The 24,826-nt window shown below is 45.8% G+C and overlaps 1 protein-coding gene across 5 annotated transcripts in view; it reads left to right on the top strand.

The window, feature by feature from the left end:
- ASTN1 (astrotactin 1) overlaps positions 1-24,826 on the top strand; it is a 299,363-nt gene that overhangs the window by 189,841 nt on the left and 84,696 nt on the right. For 4 of the 5 annotated variants that reach the window (XM_077901787.1, XM_077901788.1, XM_077901790.1 and 1 more), the window contains exons 9-11: positions 8,654-8,728; positions 15,308-15,445; positions 15,887-16,037. In XM_077901787.1, coding sequence (XP_077757913.1) covers positions 8,654-8,728; positions 15,308-15,445; positions 15,887-16,037 — 364 coding nt within the window. The remainder of the gene's footprint in view (positions 1-8,653; positions 8,729-15,307; positions 15,446-15,886; positions 16,038-24,826) is intronic. The other variant, XM_077901789.1, reaches the window with a different exon arrangement.

The following is a 24,826-nucleotide window of genomic DNA, read 5'->3' as shown; positions in this document are numbered from 1 at the left end:
TAATAGGCAAGAGGCAGGTAGGTGGTGGGTGGATGTGGTGGTGCAAGCTTTTAATCTGATTGCCTCTGTTTTCTCAATTATGTAGGAAGCAGAGCGTTAGCCAAGGGTAAGGATGGGGGAGGAGGTGTTGGAGGTTTTGAGGAGAAAGAAGAAGGTTTGAAATATGATCTAGAGAGGAGGAGAGTGAACAGACAAGGACAACGTAGTGTGATGTAGGCAGTATTCAGAGCCCACTCGAGATCAGTGGTGTGGGATTCAGAACGGGGCCAATCAGCATAGTTGCCAACTGCATTCATGTGTGGAAGGACAGAACTAGAGCCACAGGATCATTGAGTTTAACCAGTGATGGAGTGTTTTAGACAAGTATGATGAAGCGGTGGAGGGATGAGAGAGTTGAGGTTACATGAAAGGGTGTGAATTTTATGGGCCACAGAATTTAATCTAAGTAAGGAGTGTGGAGAATACATGAGGTTGGTGAGGGTCAATAAAACAGTGGTTAAATGAATGGATTTTAATTCTCAGGAGGCCGTAGAAAATTCTGGCATTAAGAGGAATGATCTGGGAAGGTGGGACATGAAGGTCAGATATTGGGATTCTTGAAATTAGGACCAAGGAAGGGTTGCAGACATTGGTAGTCTAGGCTTTACCATGGGAGTGGGGGTGGATGACAGGGTCATTTAAGAAGAAAAGTCAAGGTGCTGAGTGGTTTGAGAATTGAAAGGATCATTTTAGTGGCTACTGAAGTCAGCAAAAATTAAGGAGGAGTGTTGGAGAGGACAGTGAGCCAGACTCTGAAATGTGGAAAGTTGGGGATGAGTTGGTGTTAGCATGACTGGAGCAAGTGGACAGGATGGTCTGATGGTAGGAATTAATGACCTTAGCCAAAGGCACAGGGTTAATCGGTGGTAGAGCCAAGTTTAAACCTACTCAGTCTGGCACCAGAGCCACACTCCTGGCTGCTTTGCTACTTACTGACAAATATGGTGTTCTGCTGCTTAAATACTTCTAAATAATAGACGTTAAGTAATGAATAAAGTCATGTCAATATTTCATTTGTCTTTACATGAGATTTACATGCTTAAAGATAACATGAGTCTATAAAATATACATGATCATCATGGTTTATTTATTTATATTTGAGAGAGAGGAGAAAAGGGGCAGAGGAAGAGGGAGAGAGACCACGCCCAGCACAGAGCCCATGTGGGGCTCAGTCTTACAACCCCGAGATCATGACCTGAGCCAAAATCAAGAGTCAGACGCTTAACTGACTGAGTTACCCAGACGCCCCCATCACAGTTTATTTTTAAAATGTAATGTTAGAAATGTGTTTTCTATTCATCACATGGTAATGTTAGTTATAATGACAGTAATATTTGTTGGCTTGTTCCATGTGGCAGGCACAGTGCTAGTATATGCACACTCATTTATATACAATTCTAGGTACTGTTTTTTCCACATTTTATAGGTGAATATACCGAGGTTGAGGGAAAATAAGTGCCTTGCCTGAGGTTGTGGACTATGGGGGACTATCTCCTCCAGGACTCAGAGCCGGGTCCAGCCTCATTTGTCACATAGTCTAGTTTTTTCTTGAGCACCCGCTCCATGAGGTGCTGTGCTAGACAGTGAAGGGAGAGCAGAGATGATAGCAGAGCTCTTTATATCTGATGAAGGGAAATATCAACTGAATATATAATAAATTGATTTGATGTGTAGGTTTTATAAAGGAAAATGCTTTATATAACAAGAGATATAACCTAGTCTTGGCACACCAGGGAAGGTCTATTTTGGAAAGTAATTTTTAAGCCAGACTTAACAGAATAGTATAAGTTATCCACGTCAATGGGAGGGGAGAAATTCTAGGTAAAGAGACAACAGGGCACCTGGGTAGCTCAGTCGGTTTAGCGTCCAACTCTTGGTTTTGGCTCAGGTCATGATCTCAGGGTTGTGAGATTGAACCCAGGGCCCAGCTCTGGGCTGGGCATGGAGTCTTCTTAAGATTCTCTCTCTCTCTCTCTCCCTTGGGGCAACTGGGTGGCTCAGTCCGTTAAGCATCTGCCTTCAGGGTCTGAGATCAGATGGCTGGAGATTCTCTCCATTTCCTTCTGCCCTTCCCCTCCTTTCTAAAATAAAATAGATACATTTTTAAAGTCTTTATTTTTTAGAAATATTTTATTTATTTGAGAGAGAGACAGAGCACAAGTAGGGGGGAGGGGCAGAGGGAGAGGAGAAGGGGGCTCCCCGCTGAGCAGAGAACCTGACTTGGGGCTCCATCCCAAGACCCCAAGATCATGACTGAGCCAAAGGAAGACACTTAACCCACTGAGCAACCCAGGTGCCCCTTAAAATCTTTTTAAAAAGGAGAGAAAAGAAAGAAAAGAACATCTGCAAAGGTCCCCAGACTTAAAGGATCCTATAGGAACATCGGGCCTCATTATCCTTATTATTTAACTTCTGACAAAGCCACGGGTTTAGCAGATAATCTAGGCATCAGCCGTTCCGGTATGTACTCCTCCCAGAACTGGTACTGATTGTAAAGACAGTGGCACATAATAATCTCCCCTTCTTATCATTAGGATAAATGGAGGCATGGAAAGTCTTAGCCAACAGTGTAGCTGGAAAAGTCATTTTTATCATTTTTCTCTTCATCTTTTTTCCTGAGTATCTTGCAAACTACCTTTCTCCAGAAGTATTTTTTAATGAACCTCTGTTCTTTCTTTGTTTCACTGTTCCCTGCTTGCAAATGCATTTACCTCGCTAAGGAAAGGAACATTTGCTCAAAAGCTGTCACATTACATATGGATATGATATCCTCAACCAGGACCCCATGGTGTAGCCCTAGCTCGGCTGGAACTTCGAAGACTGTGTTTCCACCAGAAACTTAGCCGAATGTGGGCCAGAGGCAAGCTTTAAAGGATTTGCTTTTCTTTAACTATGGAACAAATTATTTTCCTTTGAAAAACACTCTAGTGACAGGTAGAGATATATATAAGTTCAAAAGAGGCTCCTGGTTTCTGTAAGCTCATCATGATGTGCCTTACTCATCAATGCCTGCATCTGAGACATTCTTTTTCTCCACACTGAACTGTATACACACCCCCCACATACATATATTCATGTCTTCTCTCTCTCTTTCCCCTCTGCCTATTTTTTTCCTTCCTTCTTCCCCCCCTTCCTCCCTCCCATCCATCCATCCATCCATCCATCCATCCATCCATCCATCTCTTTCCCCTCCCCCTCCCAGGCAATGAGTCTTGAGCCCATCACCAGACATGCTGACCAAAATCTTTCAAGCTCCATATTGAGGTGCCACTGTTAGGTGGAAAGTTGCACTTATTCAAAAAAGCAGCGTTTGAAATGCTCTTGTCCACAGAAAAAGTGGTCTCTTCCTGAACTGTGAGAGCTAGTGTGAAGGGATTATCCAGTCAAGGCTGACCGTGCAGAGTGTTCACTCACTCACTTATGTCTAGGTTACATAGTGAGAGAAATGCCCAAAGACCCAGTCAAGTCAAGGCCACAACCAACTTCTGGCCCAGCCAACACCCAAAACCAAAGGGAAAAACCCCGTGACTGCTGCTATGTCTTGGGAAAAAGGAGGAAGAGTTGAGGAGAGAAGCTCAAAGCTTGGGAGATGCTTGTGGTTAGGAAAGATTCTGCATAAACTGTGGATATTGTGTGGATGGGGGAGAGGAAAAGGCAAATAAACGATTACTAATAGTTCTCAGCATCCCCAGTTTGCGTGTGTGTCCTTCTGGCTGCTCCGTGTCCATTGCTGTGGGGCTTGTCTGTAGCGGAGATTATGCTCCTGCTTGAGGCAGTGGATCCCATGTGGTTGTCATGCTGACCCTGTGAAGGCCCCTGAGTCTAGGCCATCTGTAGCTGCCCACACGGAAGGACAGTCTTCAGGGTCTTGATTTGTCAGGATGAAGAAATTAACAAACAGATAAACTCTTTCCTGACTTCTGACTCTGCCAATTTTCCTAAACCAGCAAGATGTGACTGGCTTGGCCAATACAGGGCAGAGAATATTGCAGGCCGCCTACTAAGTGGGAGTCAAGACACTGAAGTATCCTTCCGACCTCAGGGTTCAAGCTTCTGCCCCACATCCGGCCTGATGCTATCCTATCCTTGGGCAGCTCTGTGGCCTTGCACTCCTTCTACAAAACTGACATTGGCACAGTCTGTTCGGTAATGCCACCCACTCCTGATGGAGGCAGTGCTTTTGCCCCACAAGCAGATAGAAGCTAAGGTGGAAATTATTATTCTGTTTAGCATTCACCCTCCTCCCATCTTGAGCCCTGGAATCCAAATGGGAGTTGCCTCTGTTCAGATGCCTCTCCTTCACAGGCTGCAGAGATTGGTCCCGTTTACTCATCTGATTCAGGACACGTCAAGCAGTCCCTCCATGGGTTATTTTTTCCTAGTGCAGAGGGGGAGCATCCCCTCTGCGGTGTGACCCTTGGAAGCAGAGCTGCAGCCGCTGGCAGGCAAAGTCTCTACCATGTGCTTTAGCCACTTGGAAAGCATAAAACCTGAAGACTGAAAACAAAGCAAAGAGAGGAGAGGGACAATTTGAGGGCCAGAGGCCCTGATTCCAAGCATCCCCAAGGCAATCTCCGGTTCAGGCTGGATATAGGACTCACCGATGGGCTTCTTTTGGGTGAAACCAGTTCTTCCTTAGACTCCTATGCAGACAGCCTTGCCACAGAGGCCTTTCCTTGGTCAGGTGGTCACGGCTAACTCAGCTCCAAAGTGTTTTTGGTACTTTTAGGTTCAGTTCTTCATTGCGTTACGTTGCCTTTTCCCATGTGGCCCCCTGTAGCCTCTCCGCTCAGGGGCACCCAGCTCTCCATTGCTATGGCTTCACCACCATCCCCCAGACTTCCCAGCTCCCAAGACGTGCTCTACCACTGTGCCACCACTTAGCCTATCTCCTGTTGGGCTCCATTCCCCTTCCCGTCTCCCTATTCTCTTCGTCCTGACATACATATGTTTCTTCAGAAAGACTAGATTCCTTTGAGGGCAAGAATCTCTTTATCCCAACTCCTTTGCCTCGTATAACAATTCAGCTGCAATAGGCCCTCCATAAATATTTGCTAAGTAAATCAAATAGGAATCCCCATTTCTTTGATGGATCATCCTTGACTAGTGGGGAGAAAATGAATAAATTCTCTTTTATTCCTTTGCTGGAGCAGTCTACAACTCTCACCATTTCAGAGGACATTATTCCCCCCTCTCTGGGTATTTAATGTCAACACGTGTAGTCACTGTCCTGTGAAGTGTTAGCCAGGTGGAGCTTTGGTGTTCCTGTATTCATCATTACCTCCTCTCCAGGCAACACACATAGCTGGACAACCTGAGTTAAAGCCTGGTGTTGCTGCTGCATTTGCACCATGGAGCAAGACACCTCCTCCTATATAGAAATTAGGGAATCTCCTTCCTAGAGTATTTATATTTGATTCCGGTAACCAATAAATTTAACTTTTTTTAGCAAATGCTTGCAGGGCACTCATTAAATGCCAGACACAGTTCTGAACGCTTCAGCTATATTAAATCGTGCTTCCTCATAACAACATTGCCAAGTAGATATAATTGGTACCATCAACCTCATTTTACAGGTGAGGAAATGGGGACACAATGATTAAGGAACTTGCTCAAGATCACACAGTGATTGGTGGCTAAGCTGGATTAAAGTGGGCAGGCTGGCTCCAGAACCCATGTACTAATTGCCGTACCCTGCTGCCTCTCATTGTGATCTGGGCAAGGTCTACCCTGTACATCTGCGCCCTTGGAATCTGAGTTGTCTTTCTCAATCTCCGGGCCCCTCGAGAACAGGAAGGCTCTTTGGTCTGACCTACCTAGCAACATGCTGATGTGTGCTTAATCAGTGTGCTCATTGATTTATTACCTGTGGCTTGAATACAGGCTTATTTATGTTATTCTACGGAGTTAATTGTTCACATTGTAATCAATGCCAGTCCTAAAATTTGGCTCCTTGAAATATATTTTCAAACAACCTAGGAACCAAGCCAAGAATTAACTCTAATTACACATTATACCAGTTTTGAGTACTGGAGATGACTCGAAGGCAAAATGTTTGTGATTTAAAATTATTAATCTGATAGTAAATAAAATGTGATTTTGCCCAGCAGAGAGATAAAATTACATGGCACTCTTTTTGCATTGCCCTTTCTAGGTGTCAAGGATCATGTAGGACTTTTTCTCCTAATGATTTCTAGACCTTTTCTTGAATTGATATATGATTTTTAGCTGCCCAAACCCACCACTTGCTGTTCAGCAAAAAAAAGAATCATATTCAAACCCCTCTCTGTGGGTTCACCTCCAACAAACAGAACAAACAGGAAAAACACATGGAGAGAACTGTTTATTTGATGCAGGAGTTATTCATAATACAGTGTGGGACACATTTTGGAGCCAATTCTAGTTGCTTCAGGGTATTTCTAAATTGAATTCCAGGAATAAAGTGTTTATAAATAGTAAGCATAAAAAAAAGAATGCATTCATCCCAGCCACTTCCTTATGTAGTTCCAATGGCTCCCCTTGCAACTATGAACTCCTTTGGCTAGTTAATTGCTTAACTACTTAAGTTGGTGGTGCTCAACCCCATCAGACACAGCACCCTGTTTTATAATAAATATTTTTAGCCCCTTTAATAATCCTTACATGAAATTCATAAATAATGAAATCTACACATGGAAGATTTGAACAATAAATATAATGTCTTAACAATGATTAAAAGAGGGACACCAGGGTAGCTCAGTGGTTAAGCATCTGCCTTCGGTTAAGGTCTTGATCCTAGGGTCCTGGGATCAAGTCCGGCATCAGGCTCCCTGTGGGGAGCCTGCTTCTCCCTCTGCCTATGTCTCTGCATCTCTCTATGTGTCTCTCATAAATAAATAAATAAATAAATAAATAAATAAATAAATAAATAAATAAATAATCTTTTTAAAAAAAGCTTCAATGTTTAAAAGAGAAATAAAAAGAAAATAATTTATGATGATAGTATAACTAATTTAATGTGGAAATGCTGTGGTACTATTGTGATAAGAGAAATAATAAAGTCAACAGACATTTGAACCTGATGTAGATTCACCATAATATATGAAGTAATATATGATATCTAAAATATGTAAGAGCAATGTAGACTGATCCAGATGTGCTATATAGGTGATTTAAAGATGGTGACAATGATATGATTTAGCAAACTTATGAACAAATCTTGGTAAAATTTCTAATACTGTATAATCTTCCCTCGATTTACATGGTAGTTACACAAGCAGAAAATTTACTATAAATATAAGCAAGATGCTTTATGCTTATATGTAAATGCAGTTAGCATCTTGGCTCAGGTTACAATAGGCAAGTTTTCACCTATGTTAAATGTGTGGTAAGGCATTCAGTGGTTCACAGGACATTTGGAAATGCTTTGCTGTGCAGAGCTATCCTGAGAACTGTACTGCTCTAGCCTTTCTAGCCCTGCCCTCTAAATGCCAGTAGTGTCCTCCACACGCTGTGTATCGAAGAGCAACCATGAATGTCCCCAAATGCACTCTATTGGATGATATCACCCACGTTGACAAGCACCAGGTTACTAGCATTAGCCCCTAATCATAATTATGTCAGTTTATTCGGCTGACTTTTTCTAGTTCTTGTAGACATGCAAGTTTTACCACATGTCTACAGTAAAATCCTTAATAATTGGATTATTTGTGAGACTGAGTTCCATGGAAAGAGTTCATCCAGTACACATGATGTCTAGTACCCAACACAGTCCCAGGCTCTGCTAGTCTAGCTCAAATGAGTAAATAGTTTTTGAGTTAGACATTTGGGCTCATCAAAAGATATGTAATATTTAAATCAAATAGTTTTGTTACTTTCAAGTATAAGTGGCAAAACCTGGAAGCTCACAAGGGAGACTTGTAGTTAAGAATTATTTTAAAAACACCATTTCAAGTGTTTCTGCTTGAATGAATGACATTAAAATGTTTGAAAACATCTGGAACCTGTCAGAGATCCAGAATCTTCATGTCATTTTGAGTAAGGAAGGGGAACAGGTCGAGGACTCTGTATGAGCTGTGGCTTTGGCCTGAGGAGATTTGCTTAATCTTCATAGTGGTCCAGAGGCAGCCTTTAACTAACCCTGTTTTTACCAGAAAGACTCAATAAGGAAATAACCTGCCCACAGTAAGTCATTTGGATCGACAGCAAACGGGGTTTGAACCCAGACCTGTCTGATTCCAGAGGCTTTGTCTTTCCCAAGAAATCAACGCTGCTCCTCCTTTGTGAAGTGAGGCAAAGCTAAGTGTGTGTCTGTTAAATCTACCTCAGAAGGACCATGAATAACAGCTTTGTGAGATCCACCTGAATATAACTTTACTCTATATGTGGTTGTGGCTGTCATGTCTATTCCTTTCCACTCTCCTACTGGCTCAGTGATTTTTATGTTGATCCTGTTCTTGATCTGGATCCAGCATTGAGGGGCTCATGCGAACTGCCATTGGGGGAGTCTGGAGGGCTGGGACAAGGCCCTCTCCATCTCTGGGTCTCCAGGACCCAGCATGGCACCTCACACAAAGTGGATGCTCAGGCAGTATTTGTGGGGTTGACTTTAATCGAATGATGTTTCTCCTTTTAGGCCTTGGCCTTACACGATATTTCAGCGGGGCTTTGACCTGGTTTTGGGAGAACAGCCTTCTGATAAAATATTCAGGTAAGTGGCTGTCTAGGGACTCGCTTGTGTATGTCTACAAGCCCCACGTCCCACTTCCCACTAAACTTTCTTTCCGAGAGATAACGTGTAACCTGGGAAGCACATTTAGCTGTTCCACCCTCCCCGTCACAAAAGCACCGGCCCCACACTCTCTCCTGGGGATGCCGTGGAGCACGTTGAGGGCACACAGCTCTGTGTGGATCCTGGCATCCTTCCCTGCCTGCTCTGTGAACCCCAGGCATTTACTTAGCCTCCTGTAGCCTCTAGTTTCTGTGTCTGTTAAGTGGGGCTTCATCATACGCCCGGTTCTGTTGCTGTGGGGAATGTATGAGATAATGCGGGGAAAGCCCCTGGCACTGAAACTGCACAGAGCAGGCAATTAATGTCGGTTTCTGCCTCTCCACTTTGCATCTAATTTGCACCTTTTTCATAAAATCTTGTTCGAAATGAATCTGTCCCACCCCTGCCTCCTCCTTTTCTCAGTTCTCCTTCGTTATTATTTTCTTCTCGCTACTTCCCTCCTAATCAAGTTGGGTGTCTCTGGCCCCTCTCAAATTTCTACTGCCATACCTGGAATAGCACATGCTGGAAAAGCCAATGAGCCGAGGAAGGATTTGGGTGCTACCATGAACTATTGGATTTTCATAAAGTTTAATTTACACCAGGCTTTAGCTGGAACACGTGTTTATTTCCATACTAAGATCTGATCGTCCATTTATTCTTTCAATCTATCCTTCACTCAGTGTGCGTCTGCTTACTACCAGCTAAGTGTCTGACGTTGTGTGTGGCCTAGCAGCATGGACTTGAATGCATCTCCTTCAACATGCACGCCCCCAAGTAGAGGAAGTAAATGGCCCTGCAGGAGGGTCCGATGTCAAAGGATGCATTAAGCCAGAGCGAGGTACTATGGAAGGAATGGGGAACAGTGGGGAGCAGATGGGAAGGAAGCTTGTTTCCTTTTCTCTGCACTCCTCCAATGTGTTGAGTCTCATGTATTCACTGCTCCCCTTCCAGGCCCTTCCCCAGACCCTCCGTGTTAGCCAGTCCTAGGTGTTCCATTTTGCTCCTGTATGTGCTCCCTGAAGCTGGCTCCTCTGCCCCAGCTTCTCCTGGCCCTCCTCCCTGCTGGCTCTAGGAGGACTGGGTTTGCCCCTACAGTGTTCTCCTAAGGCATGCTCTTAGCAAGAGTGCAGATTTACAGAATCACTTGCTCGCAGAGCCTCCCCCTGCCTTTTTCCCTCCTGAGTGTCTCTCCCAGGGGAGGCTAGGTCACATTAATGGCATAGGCCACAGGCTGCTTTTGAGGATTTGTGCTGCCCAAGATGTCAGCGATATTCCTTAGACTATGACTTGGGCTTTTAAACTTTCCAACCGTGATTTATCATTTGGCTGACTTTGTTCTCTCTCATTCTGCTGCTGGTCTGCTAGGACCTTCAAAGGGTGATAAAGATAAGGCAGATGGAGAGCCTTGTGGAGTTTGGCTGATTAACGCAGATAAGTTTCCTCTCCCCTAAAAGTCAACAACTAACACTTTGAAAAACTGGGGCCTTAATGAAATTGCTATTAGAGCAGAACCTGCATGAAATCTGTGTTTCCATCCCCACAAGCACCATTTATTCTTTTCAAGTTTGTTAGCTGCCAACTGGAGGTGATAGCCAAGCACTAACAGAGGGATCAGTTGCATGGTTCGACTCTTGCAGTCATCTATTTCAGGAGCCAGTGGGGTGGTCAGTCATCTTGGTGCTTGTGACAATAACTAGTCTCCCTGACACACGCAGTGGGTCATGATTTACCTGTTTCAGGTATTCAGAACTTTAATCAAAACCACTCTAGGACAGGAGTAAACCAACTGCCAGTGACTATTCTGGAAAATTCTATGACCTAGTTGGTTAGTGACTGTAATCTCTTAAAGAAGCTAAAGACTGTTTACTTGCCATTCTGCACACCTATGATTTAGTGTCCTGATGAATTCCAAGCCACTGCACATTTCTGACATTTGAGTCTTTGAGTAGTTGAATTCCCGTTTGTAAGTCTGTATTATAAGCTGCTCTTCTTCTATGGAACCTTCCATTCTTAGTCAAAGCTATTCCCTACCTGATCCACTGTCCCCAGCAACTTGAACACTTCTTACTCTGTGCTTTTGCTCATCCTCTTTCCTCTAGCAAGAATATATTCTCCTCCTCATATAAAAACTACCTATTTTCATGCTCTGGACCATTGCAAGAAACTGGTTTAGATGCTGTCCATTGACCAAACAAATATGACTGACACAGTCCCTGACTTCAAGGAATTTACAGTCTCCTCTAAGAATTGTCCTCCAGGAGAGTCCCAGGGTGCTTCAGAAATGACCATGATCTTACCTGGCACAAACTAATTAATTGAGAAGTTCTGAGACGTGGGACCAGGCCATGAGTGTTTTTTCAAAGCACCATGGTAATTCTACTCTCTACCCAGGATTGAGAAACACTGCTCTAAAGCTTCTCCAATCCACTTTTCCTGCTCCAAATATCTGTAACACACTGACTGTAGTATTTATTTGTCAATTATTTTATCTCATGTTTATTTTTATTTGCCTATTTATTTCCCCAGTGAAATGGTTCTCTTCTTGAGGGAAAGAGTAGTACCTGACATGGTTTTAAATATTTAACATCTAACACACAATTTTGAACACAGTGGATCTGTAGCTGACCATTTCAAGTATTTCCTAAGGACTTGAAACCAGATTCATAAAAGACCTTGATACCCAACCTAACCTTGTTAATCTGCAATCCCAACAGAGCTGGAAAGGGCCTAAGCTAGACTCTAAGGGTCCCAGGAAGCTGAACCTTCAGCTGAGTCTTCTCAGCAAACCCAGAGTGTGGCCCCAGAGACTTCCTTTCCATTGTGGCTAGGATCATGCAATTCCACTAGACCCTCTGGTGCCAGGATTGGTGCAGACCAGATTCCTTTTTCAGAAACCTCCCTTCCACATGTGTACCTGTGTCACCAGAAACAACACCTCATCCTAGAATGGCCTGCTCTGGGAAAGAGTGGAGATGCCAGCCCCAGAGCTCTTCATCCATTTCCTCCCATTCTCTTTCATCTCAAGCCACGGTGAGAGTACAGGCTTCTGCCCAGTCCTCGCTGGCAAGCGTTTGCCTCTGAGCAGAAGTTTTAAGTACTAGTTCAGCAGTGTCGTGGGCAGGACTCAGCCTACAGCTGAGCCATCAACTGCAGTGGTCACCACCAGCTGTCATGAGAGAAGGCCCAACTTGGGAAAGCAATCCAGATGCTTTCCCAATTTCTCTTTGGTGGCTTTTTGAAGTCATCCCTGCCAAATCTGTATGAATGAGGGACAGATGAGATTTCAGGACACAGCTTTTTTCTCTGACAGTTTGTTCTATATTTGGTTTTTGGAGTTACTCAGTAAATTTTGCAGAGAAAAGAAAACTTTAGAATTTCATAGGCAGGAGCCAGTATGGGCTGGAAAGCTGCTGTGAGCCATACTGAGTATCACACCAACCCCCACCTTTCCCACTTATGGAGAAGGTGACCTTGGAGTGGTTGTTTAACTCCTCCCAATCTTAGTTGACAAATCAGTAAAATGGAGCCAAGAGACCAACCTCACTGGTGAGGATAAATGGAGCAGCTCTACAAAGCCCCTGCCACATTGAGAGTTCTCAAGTGAGGTTAGTCTCAGCCACACCTGGCTGCTTCCTCTGCAGGGTTTCACCTTGTTCCTACCAGGGATTGAAGATTACACTGTTTTTTTCTTGTTAATGTGGTACAGTGTTGTGTCTCAGAAACTACTATGCACTTTAGAAGTTCCTCACAACGTGAAACCCAGAATCATCTTGACCATTAAATCCATTCAAACCCAGAGATTAACACATATCCCGCTCTAAATGAAGGATAATTTTCACCATCTCTTCTACTTTTAAAGTTGAAAGTGGAGATTAAATACCCTGTAGCCTATGAAAACCAGAGAACATAACTAAATCTCCTTATTGATCAATCAACAAGTATTTATGGAGTGACCCCCCCGCTTTGGGCCAAAATTTTGTGTTAGATTGGGAGAAACAAAGATGGCAAAGATCCTCTGCCATCCAATAGAGCACATTCTCCTGAGTGGTGACAGACATAGGAAAAGACGGGGCAAATTCAGCATCTCTGGGGCAGCCAGGGACCATGTATGTACACAGAGGAGCGTCCCCTGCTCAGCCTGAGGTTGAGTCTCAAGATCCTGGAGGACTTTCTGGAAGGGGTGGGAATTTTAACAGTCTTAAAATGACTGGAATCCAGCAAAGAAGAAAGGGAAGCAAATTTAGAAAAGATTTAAGAGCAAAGGCAAAAAGGTGAGAAAATTAAGGTGACTTTAGGAACTACAATTGGTTGCCCCATAGAAGCCGGAAGTGTGAGGCAGGGTTTGCTGAAAGGAGAAGCTCAAGAAGTGGGTGAGAATGACATCTTTGGAGATATCGACTTCGTTCTGTGGGTCTAAGGCACTGTCGAGTTTTAGTTGCAGAAAAGTGTGGCTTCCTCCTCCCCTCGAACTGTTGCTGCCTGCGGAGGAAGGGAGAACTGAAATGGAGGGACACAGAACCCTCTTCCAAAAGGAAAATTAACCGTCAGAAATATGCTGGAACTGCCAACTGTTTCCTAAAATCTGTTTCATAAATTATAAGCTACAGGTCCCAGATTTGTTGCTCTGCCTCAGTGCAAACTTATAATTTTATAACCAAAATAGAAAACAAAAATTCACCTCTATGTCCAAATAAACAAATACACTGCTTCCTCCCCGGTACCATCCAAACTTGTGTATGTGCTCTCTGAAATAACAGATTATTTATAATACTCGTGGTGCTCTCAGCCCGGCCTGCCTGTTATAACGTTGCCCTCAAGAATGTCCATGCTGACATGCAGCATCAGCATAACTGCTTGCATGCTGTTGCCTTCGACTCACTTCATCCCTCAGTTCCAAATTCCAGGCTCTTTGGGGCAATCCCTTGCCCTGAATTGGCTCCTTAATCTTGCCAGGTGAGGGTGTGTGTGTGTGTGTGTGTGTGTGTGTGTGTGTGTGTGAAGGGGCTGGCATGCCTTCAATTTTACAGCTGCCTCACAGAAGAATGAAGTGGCAGGTGTCCTCTTCTGTCCCCTACAAACGGGCCTCCCTCACCTGGTGTAGACCCTTCCCTGCACCCTGGCACAGACCCAGCCCCAACGATGGCTTTCTGTCCCCAGGAGTGGGAAGAGTGGAGTGCCTCATTCAGAGCAAGAAGCATCTCTGCTACCTCAGTGCTGCTTAATGCAGAGATTGCCCAGCAGGTCAGAGTGAGGTTGGGAAAGAGAGGACAATCTCCCAAATCCTGGCTGCGTCCCACTTGCTCAGCGGTTTTGCCTCTCGCCCGGGCACTGGCCTTCTCTCCTTCCAGCTGTTCTAGCTCCGAGGGCTGTCATTCTGGGAGTGGGTGAAAAATCGCATGAGCCTCGGTCAGTGGGTATTCTCTGTGGCCAGCATTTCAGAGGGCTACGTTTCTCCTAAAACATTGCGCACCAATCCGTCTGGTTTCCCAGCCTCTCAGACAACCCCAGGGAGTGGAGAAGGGAGTGCGTGGGTTAAGGGAGAGGTAGGAGCAGGATTCTAAAGTGGTGCTCTGTGACCGGCATGCAGATCAAGCCAGGGCTGGGTTCTTTTTAATCGTATGCATTCTTCAATTGTTCCTCCCTCCACATTAAGTTGGAAGGGGCCGCCAGACTGCCACAGCCTTGTGATATCCCACCCACACTGGCTTTTGTCCCATAGACTATTTTTGACTGTGAACACAGAGTATTTGAATGCCTTTGAAATAAAATGAATGAATAAATAAACAAATAATCTTTCATGGTTTCCTTAAGCTCTCCCTTGAAATGCTGATTGATTCTTTTATTCCTTTTAGCCCCAGTTATAAGAATAATAATAACAACAACACAAAAAAAAAAAAAAACCCCACAATCTCCTCTGTCTCCAGAGGGTTACTGCCATTAGCTGAGGGTGTAGGTAGGAGTGCGGAGAATATATCCAGGCTTGTTTCTGTTCATCCTCTTCTCTTCTCCCTGGGGCTCCTGGCTTTGGTCCTTTGTGTGTGCATCGCACAACAACGGAAAAGGGGGAGCTTCTCCCTTCCTTTCCCTTGGTAGCGTTTCCCCGGGCACAGAGAGAAGCCATCGCTACCACTGTGAGCGTGCGATCCGAGGGATGGGGATGGTGGGAGGCCAGCCTGTCTCTTCAATTAAAGTGCTTCCAATTATATCTGACTTTGGATAGAGGAAGCCCAGCTTCACATCTGAAGGAAACTGGAATTCGATTTCTGAGGGCTTGATAAAAACCACTTGCAACAGCTGCTGAGTGGGTGCCATCATCAGTTGTCCCTGCCGGCTGGACGTGTGCGCAGGAGTGGGCCTCTCTGCCTCCCTCGGACTCCTCGTCTTGTCCGCAGCGTGGCAGGCAGCTCCCTTTCCTGAAGAGGCGGGAGGGCTGGGGAGCAAGCCCCTGACGGGAGGCCGGGCCCTGCAGCCGGGGTTCCTCCAGCCGTGACCACGTGCTGTTGGGTGTCCCCGCAGATTCACCTACACCCTTGGGGAGGGCATGTGGCTGCCCCTCAGCAAGAGCTTCGTGATCCCACCAGCCGAACTGGCCATTAACCCTTCAGCCAAGTGCAAGACGGACATGACCGTGATGGAGGACGCCGTGGAGGTCAGGTGAGCCCGGGCCCAGGCCGGGAGGCCACGACGGAGGCCCGAGCAGCCGGGAGGCGAGGCTGGCAGGCGGCCGTGCCAGGATCCCGTCTACGTGGGTCAGTGTCCACACCCCAAGGCTCATGCTCTGGGAGCGGCCATAAAATCAGAGTTTGTAAGCACTTCCCACATCCCCTAAGGACTGACAGCAATAAAATGTTCATTTCCTTGCCCAACTTAGACCTCCTTCTTTGACCAGGCATTGCAGCCTTGGCTCCCTTCCCAGATCTAGAGAGTGTCCATAATTTGTTAGTCCAAGGCTCCGAGTGCGGGCGACCTTTACTTTTGGTGAGCGGGAGCGAGAGGCGCGCCGCGGCTGGCTAGGTAGGCACTGGGGCTGTGATGCTCCCCGCGGCACCCAGAGTCCCCTTGACTCCTCGCCCGTCCCCCCGTGTCTCCCCACAGAGAGGAGTTGATGACCTCGTCCTCCTTTGACAGCCTGGAGGTTCTGCTGGACTCCTTCGGGCCGGTGCGCGACTGCAGCAGGGACAACGGGGGCTGCAGCAAGAACTTCCGCTGCATCTCAGACCGCAAGCTCGACTCCACTGGTTGCGTGGTAGGTCGGTCGGTCCCATCAGGTGGGGTGGGTGATGGTGGGGGCACTGGAGGGGGGCACGGGGTTAGACATAATGCAAATGCACAGATGGAAATACTCCGTGAATAAGAGAGAAGGCGCCTGGCTGGCTCAGTCAGTGGAGCGTGAGACTCTTAATCTCTGGGTTGTGAGTTCGAGCCTGACACACTGGGTGTTGAGATTACTTAGAAATAAAATATTAAAAAAAAAACAAAAACGAGAGAGAAGATCAAAAAATGACCCCTCCCTGGTTGTCACTACTGTCTAATCTAAATTATGAATTTTCTCAAGGGCGCCTGGTTGGCTCAGTCAGTTAAGCCACCGACTTTTGTTTTCAGCTTAGGTCGTGCATGGTCTCAGTGTTGTGAGATTGAACCCAGGGCCGGGCCCTGTGCTAGGCGTGGAATCTGCTTAAGATTCTCTCTCTCTCCCTTGGGGCACCTGGGTGGCTCAGTCTGTTAAGCATCTGCCTTCAACTCAGGTCATGATCCTGGCATCCTGGGATGGAGCCCTACATGGGATCCCTGTTCAGCTGGGAATCCGCTTCTCCCTCTACCTCTACGCTTCTCACTGCTTGTGTTCTCTCACTCTCTCTCTATCTCTCTCTCAAATAAATAAATAAAATCTTAAAAAAAAAACAAAACACAGATTCTCTCTCTTCTGCCCCTCCCCCCACCTCCCTCTCTTAAAAAAATTAAAAATAAAGGGCACCTGTGTGATTCAGTTGGTTAAGTGTCTGCCTTCCGTTCAAGTCATGATCCCAGGGTCCTGGGATGGAGCCCCGAGTCAGGCTTCACACTCAGCAAGGAGTCTGCTTCTCCCCCATCTCTGCCTCTACCCCCTGCTTGTGCTTGCTCACTCACTCTCTCTCCCTCAAATAAATGAATAAATCTTTTAAAATAAAATAAATAAATAATAAAAAATAAATTGTGAATTTTCTCTTGACAGAGATGTGAAGCTAATCACCAGTCAGCTAATCACAAAATATTCATGGAGCACCTACTATGTGTACTATCACTATCCAAGGGAAATGTCATGAATTACATAGCAGGATCCTTTGTTTCCAGTCTTACAATCTAATTGGTGAGGGATACCCCCAAACAGTTTGAGAATTAGCTGCTTGTTAGTATGATATCAACTCTGATAAGAATTCGACTACGTTGACTGTCATAGGAAACTCTACTCTTGTCTTGGGTCAGATGACATTAAGAGGAGATTTTAGGAGAAACCTAAATAATGAAAGAATGATGAAAGAAGCAATTCATGCCAGGAATGGTAGACAAAAGTAAAAATACATCCCCTTTGAGACCATGACAATGAACTCCTACTCCGCCACCACAGGTAGTTTTCTACTTTGTCATCATCTATGGCTACTTTGGCCATGTGTATAATATGTGATGCTAGAACCTAGAGAGGCCATTTGGTTGAGAGTGTGCTAAGATCGCTCCTGCACTGGGATGAGGAGTGGTTCAACCATGCAGGTAAAGGGAGGCAGGAGCAGATGAAGCCCTCAGCTGCCAGTGCCTCTGTATTGGCGTGTTTGTGGCCATCAACACTGTTGTGTACTGCCAGCCCTCCTTTCTTTTAAGGGCAGAATGGTGCAATCCTCACAGAGAGGAGAGGACAAAGAAGGAAGGCAGTGAAGCCAGACATCAAGTGGGCCTAAACGAGAGGGAGAGCTGGTTCATCGAGACACGTAGTTCTGCAGTGTTTCTGGGGCAAGGCCAGGAGCCCCCAGCTTAGGGAGAACACGGTGCCTCATCCTGCTTCCCAGTCTGACAGTGCTCCAGTAAGGGGACCTGGAGCAGGGCAAGCTAGGAGGAGGTCAGTCCGTCTCTCATGCATCCCCTTCCTGGTCTCTGAGCACCTGCTCGGTTCCCCGAGCTGTGCTCCATCAAAGATGGGTGTGTGTCTGGGATCCAGGGTGGGACTCTCTCAGCCCTGAGGCCTCCCCAGAGTTTCATAGATTAGACAGCAGCTGGAGGGAGCCTGATTCATCTGAGGGAAAGAAAGTGAAGAAAAGAATAGAAGAGAGAGGAGGAGCAGGTAGGTGGGGACCTGGCCAGTCCATCAAAGGAAAGGAAGCAGAACAGAGGACCATCAGGAAAGGACAAAGAAAAATGTTCTGTAGGCTCTGTCTTCCAGAAGCAGCCAGTAGGTAAGGTGAGGTCCAGGTTCTGTCTTCCAGAAGCAGCCAGTAGGTAAGGTGAGGTCCCACAGCACTCCCCTCCCTTTGGCTGGTCCACTTTCAGATGTCTTAAGCAAGGAGCTTCCCAACTGGGTCCCTCAAGAGACAATTTCACTGTCTAATGGAGCTCCCGGCTGAGATGCATTTTCCCCTTCTATTCAACCTGCATTTCTTCATTCAGATTTCAACATTTCAGTCCTCACTATACTCTTGGGACATTCTGAATACTGAAACACTATGTGTGCACATGCATGGATCCCTGTCTTCACCCCACCCCTATCCCAGCCAGTCCCGGATGAATTTGAGTGTGCTCACACCTTCATACACATGCACATGATATGGTCTCCACCTCCTCCCACCTCTCTGCCCCTTTCCTGAGCCCCGAAGGGTTGCCTGTCAAGTGCCTTCTGTTGGTGATCCTCACCCCTTTTACTTGGCATGTAGCCTTGCTGGTATATTTTTGTACTTTTAACACTGTAATCCGTGAGACAGAGCTAGCAGGAATAGTTCCAATGAATATGCATTTGCAATAAGGCCTCTGCGTTTTAGAATCAGAGCCACTGCAGAAAGTCACCCAGTTATACCAGGGCTTGGGATTAGCATAACACTTTGAAGTCACTGGTCCACAGTGGCTGCTGGGGGGAGGACAGGCCAGCTGACTGACTGGCAGGCCATTCAATAGACTGTTCTTCCTTGGCCATAGAACACATGATCCCTGAGACAGGAGGACTGTTGGAGTGAGAGCTGAAAACCGTATCATGACTCTTGGGATCATACTGAGAAGTAGATCAGGGACTTTACCCTGAGCTGAGCTGGACATCAGTACAGTCCCAGAACCAACCAGAGTCATCTAGAGGTAGACTGGGCACAGAGAACCTGGCACCAAACTGCAGTTTGGGAGAATTGAGCTATTGTCTATGTAACCCTGACGTTCAGTTCTCTGGGTGAAGCCTTCTCAGGAAAGGCATGTTTAATGAAAAGAGAAAGAGATGAGGAACTCAAAATACACTGGCCCTTAAAGGAACCTGCTAGATGTGGGACAAGAGGAGGCACCCGTGTATTTACCTGATTGGACACCAGCCAGACAGGTGGGGCTGGTGTGCAATGGCCGCTCAATCTTCATTCTTTCTAGGAAGGCAGGACATGTTTCTCAGTTATGCATGGACTCCCACAGGGTTAATTGCTACCCAGCTAATTGCTCTATTGTTTATGTTGTCTCTGAGGACAGGAAACAAATGCCCGTGAAAGACACAGACCTGTAGAAGCCATAATCACTCTGTTCCAAACCAGACCAGTCTCCCAAGGCAGGAATTGCTGAACCTTCGGGAGGGTTCCCAGAGCCGAGGTCAGCCACTCACTTCTGAGAGCTTGGGTCTTACTTCTACCCATTGTCCTTACTGTGCCAAGGTGGGAGCAGTAGTCCCTCCCTGGGAAGCACAATAAGCAGTGAGTCTGTGTCCTGTGAAGTTCCAGAGGTCCTGCAAAGTTCTGTATTCATGTCCTATTGCTGCTGTAACAAATGACCACAAGTTTAGTGGCTTAAAACAATACTCATTTATTATCTTACTGCTCTGTCGGTGAGAATCCAACATGGAGCTCACCAGGCTAAAATCAAGTATTGGCAGGGCTGTATTCCATTCTGGAGGCTCCAGGGGAGAATCCATTGCCTTGTCTTTTCTAGCTTCTAGAGTCTGCCCTTGGATTTTGGCTCACGGGCCCCTTCTTGCATCTTTAAAGCCAGCCACATTGAATTTTTCTGGCCATTCTTCTGTAGCACATGCTCTCTGATCTTCCTCCCTCATCCACTTTTAAGGATTCTTATGATTACGTTGGGTCCACCTGGATAATCCAGGATAATCTCCCCATCTCAACTTGACCTGCAAAACCCCTTCTGTCACGTAAGGTGATCTGTTCACAGGCTTGGGAGGTCATACTGCTGACATCTTGGGGGCCACGAGTGGGAGAAGGCTGTGGGATCAGGGCAGACTCGATAGGCAGAAAGTCGGTTCCCACTCCCAGCTTGAATGAGAGCATCCTCATTCTCATCAAGCCTGTTATTGAGGTTTAAGTTAAAACTTGGAAAGTCTGAAAATTATTTCCAATTCTATAAAATAATGGAAACCCCGTGCTCTACTGCTCCTTCTTCATCTTCACACTCATCCTGAAAGTGGCCAAAAGATGCCTTTGCTTTGTGTGCTATCTGCATGTGCTTAGGTGAGCAGATTGTGGCCTTGGAAGGTAAGGGGTTGGCTTTCCCGCGTTCTCGTGTAATGAACACATGACCTTCCCCACCAGAGCAGTATGCTCTAATGAGCTTTGAATTACCCAGTGACCGTGCCGCCCTTCTGTCCACACGCTGTCCACAATGGTTTCCCACAAAATGTGTCATTTCACCTCTACTGGAGCGCAGACATGTGGAGACCATTACAGATGACCATATCTCTTTCTCTCTGTAGGACAGTAAGCAGAAGCGTATGCTTCAGAGGCTTTCAGAAAAATAGGGACAGGAAGCTGGAACATAAATTTAATTCCATCAAACTTTCCCCTTGGGAGAAGTCCTGTGTGGCTTGAGCTTGCATGTCAGAGCCCATCAAAAAGTCAGGGAAATCATTATTGTGAAAGGGAGATCACCATGTAGTAAAAGGGAGCTTGTTTTGAGTAAGCACTCTGGTTGAATATCTTCTGAATCATCCAGGTAAGGCAAAGGTAGGCTCAGCTGCCGGAAAGTGCTCCTTTTCTTCCTGGGACCCGAAACATGCTCAAGTGTCCATCACTCCTATTCATCTGCCAACAGAATGTCCGCCCCATAATCTGGAACTGAAGGGTGTGTGTCTCAGGCTTAGTGAGATTTGACTAGACTCCTATGTAACCAATCAACCAAAAATCATTGGAAGCAAAAGAGAGGAGAGACAGTAAAGAAGAGGAGTTGAATGGGGGGAAATCATTTTAATCTCATTAGCACACAATGCCTTAGACCAGTAATAAGTCAAGAAGCCATGAGCATCTCATGAAAGATGACTAACCTTGTATATTTTAGGGGGCACAAAAATATGAGCTCATTTATTAGACCTTCTCAATGGGGGAGGGTTGTTGCTATAATAAATCGAAGTTTCTTTTTAAGCCCATAGTTTATAAAGTCTCTGGGACTACGAAAAGTAACCTATGCAAAGGGGTTAATGTATGACCTTGGGGCTCAATCCTGAGCAAACAGTTCTCTCTTAAGGAAGAAGCACAGAAATTGTCCACAAGTCAGAAGACAAGAATGGCCAACATTTGCAAAGAGAAAAGACCAGTTCTTCCTGGAGGCAGGATTTTTCTCCTGACAACTGGGCTCTGGCTGCAAATACTTTTAAGAAGAAGGCATGGTTTGGAACCTGTATTTCTTTGTATTTAGATTCAGATTTTGAGGAGTCCAGAATGTGAATACAACCATAAAAGGACCATGTAGGCGAAAACGAAGACAAACTTATACGTGGGAAATTTGATTGATCAGACTCCTTGGAGAAGGAGTGTTCTGGTTCAGTCAGGGTTATGAAGAAAACTCTATTTTCAGTTTCAGCCTTTTTTTTTTTCCTGGAAATCTTTCAAAAATATTTTTCTCTGAACTGCAGACCAAGTAAGTTACAGTGCAGTGAAGATAATTGCCTCTTTTTTCAGTGATTGAGGATCTTGTCTTGCCTTCAGGGTCATCGCTCTGGACATTTTGAGTGTTTTTGCCTTATAAATATATGCACCTCTTGTGTGTGTGTGTGAAAGATAAGGGGGAGTGAGACACAGAAAGAAAGAAAGAGAAACGGAGAATTTTAGACTAAACCTACAGATCCATAATTGATCCCAGGACATACTCTGGGAGTTGCTCAAAACAATCAAACCAGCAAACAAAAGATCTACAGGATTGCTTTACTTGTTGGTGTATCAAATTGACTCTATTTCTGTAGGGATTCTAATGAATCCACATCTTCTCATACCTGAGATGCTGCACAGCAAAGTAAAAGAGACAGACGTGAACTTTGGGATCAAATAAATCTAGGTCCAAAATCTGATTTTGTCATTTTCCACCTCTGTGACCTTAAACCAACGTACTACTTAAGGTAAATTTACTCCTCTGTAAAATGAGGTGAAAAAAGTCTGTGTTGTGGCAATTGAAGATAATACCTATAGATTATCCTGCACATAGAATTGCTTAATTCCCGACAGCTGCTATTATTGTTCTAGCTTTGCTTGTAGGAACAACAACAAAAATGCATCTTGGGCAAGGCAACTAACTATCTTCTCTCCAAATCTCCTGAGAGAGTGTAAATATCAGGTGGTCCAATTTGGCATTGCATTGGGCATCTAGATATCAGGGCCAGGCAAGATGCGGCTATGCCAAGCTTTGGAATTCTGGAACAAAGCCTGCTTGGGTTTCATTTGGTGAAGTCTTTGTCAGAAATCATGCTTGCTGGAGCACTGTGAAAAAAAGCAGGTGGTTGGGAAGTTGGGAGTCCTGGCTGGCGAGCTAACTGATGCAAGGGTTGAAACCACAGGAAGTGGGAGGACCGCCTTGGTCTCTACTTTGATGGCTTTTCTCAAGCTTTAAGGAAGTGAAAAGAAAAAAAAAAAAAACTTATGGCAACCAGTGCAGCCCATTTAATTCCAATCAAACTTCTACATCCGTGCCTAGGCAACCTCACAGTAGTGAAGCCAGCTTCCTTCTGGTGGCACGTCTGGCCTAACAGCTGGACAGCCAAGGAAGGGGCTAGATGGGGGTGCTAACAAAACATGGGGTGCTTTCCTCAGCTGGCTCATTTGCTTGTTTACCATCCTCTGGAACATCTGGGTTTGCACCGCATGGGGCAGCCCTTGGAAGCGACTTTTAAAGCCCTCACCTTCCAGCACTCCAGCTGCTTCATGAGGAGGACGGGGGTGGACCAGCCTGGGAGGCTGACAGGCCCGCAGAGGGGCCGTTTGTTTGGGAAATTGCAGAATTAGTGTCAGCAAACAATGCATATCCTGCTGTGATCTTGGGATGGGGGTGGGTTTTCTGGAACACACCTGCGGTGGCTCTAGGCTACTAGGCAAAAGTGCTTGGCAGTCAAGAGAAAGAAGCAGCCAAGCAGCAGGGCCAGGAGTGTGTGGGGGGTGGGGGGATCACTGTTCCACCAACTTCTGAAAGTTGTGTTGTTTTGTTTTGGTTTGGGTTTGGGTTTTGGAGGAGTGTGTTAGCTGACAGTATGTTTATAGCACAGTCATTAGAAGCAGGTCAGATCTAGACAGACCCCCAGCTCTGCCCCATACTAGCTGCTTGACCCTGGGCAAGTTATTAGACCTCTTCCAGCCTATGTGAAAGGATCAGCTGTAGTCCAAATGCGCAGGGTCTACTGAACAGACAGGAGAACCAGGAAGTCAAAAAATATTCATTGACCCTTTCGGTGGACTCCCATGCAGTGAAATCCTGCATTAATCAGCGATGTTGATGGTTTCCCCATTTATTAAATGAGGCTAATATAGGGTGCTGTGAGATGAAATACTCAGAGTGTCAGCCTAAAGCTCCTAGTAAGTAAGTGTTCAGTTAACAGTGAGTGTTGTGTGTGAGACTGATGGTGGTGTGAGCTAATGATGGGCCAGCTGAGTCATGGGCCTCATAGCCAGCCTGCCAAGTTTCAGGTATATTCCTGTTGTGATCAGCAGTGGGACTTTCAGAAAGTTAAGTTTTCTGTGCCCATGGTTTCTTTACATGCCAAATGGGGCTGATCATACTACATACCTCAAGGGGATGTCTCAAGGGCTGAATGAGTAAGACAATGAGTTAGACCCAGCCTGGTGCACAGTGGGCACTACAGGAGCACTCCCGCTGCTCACCAAGCCCCTTGGACTTCCCCAGATTCTGGCTGACATCTCTTCCTGAACTAATTTGCTGGCACTCCTGGGGAGTTTACCGAAGACATAGCAGCTCAGAGAAGCTAATTGTTTCACAATAAGAGTGTCAAGGACACTGGGATAAGCCCAAACCCAAGTACAGCACCCATGGATGCTCATGTAGCAGATGCCCTTGTCTTGCATCTTCTGCGCAGCGTCCTTGAGGCAGGGAGGTCATGATAATGGCCACTTCTACCAAGAGAACAAGCAACCCCCCCACAAGGTCACAGAGAAAGCCTACTTCCTGCTTCCAGCAGGAAGCCCTGGCTCTGTCCATTCTCTCCAACACTGTTGGCTATCTGGTACCAACATTGGCAACATGTTTGCATGTAAACAAAACAAAACAAAACAAAAAACTTTTCATACTAAACACAAACAGCAGCACCCCCTTCCTCTAGCCCAAAGAAGCCTCTGTTAATGCTGGTCAATTCTGGCCCACAGCTTCTACCCAACTGGGAGGCTGGCACACCTCCCTCTGTCATATGACATTCCCTTCCAGCCTGTTTGGAGGAATTGACTTTAATGCAAATGCCTGTGATCTGTACCCAGAGCGAAGAACCAAGATGTCAAAAAGGCCACTTGCTTTTAAAGGGAGTCCAGCATAGTGAGAAATTCGTGCACTACTTGCCAATGTTAATGGTTTCAAGGCTGAGTGCTAAAAATAGGCATCAGTGGTTACACTCCG

Source organism: Canis aureus, chromosome 6 (genome assembly GCF_053574225.1).
Source record: "Canis aureus isolate CA01 chromosome 6, VMU_Caureus_v.1.0, whole genome shotgun sequence".
Classification (NCBI taxonomy): domain Eukaryota; kingdom Metazoa; phylum Chordata; class Mammalia; order Carnivora; family Canidae; genus Canis; species Canis aureus.
Note: the sequence above shows the minus strand (reverse complement) of the source record. Positions and strands in the feature narration are given on the sequence as shown.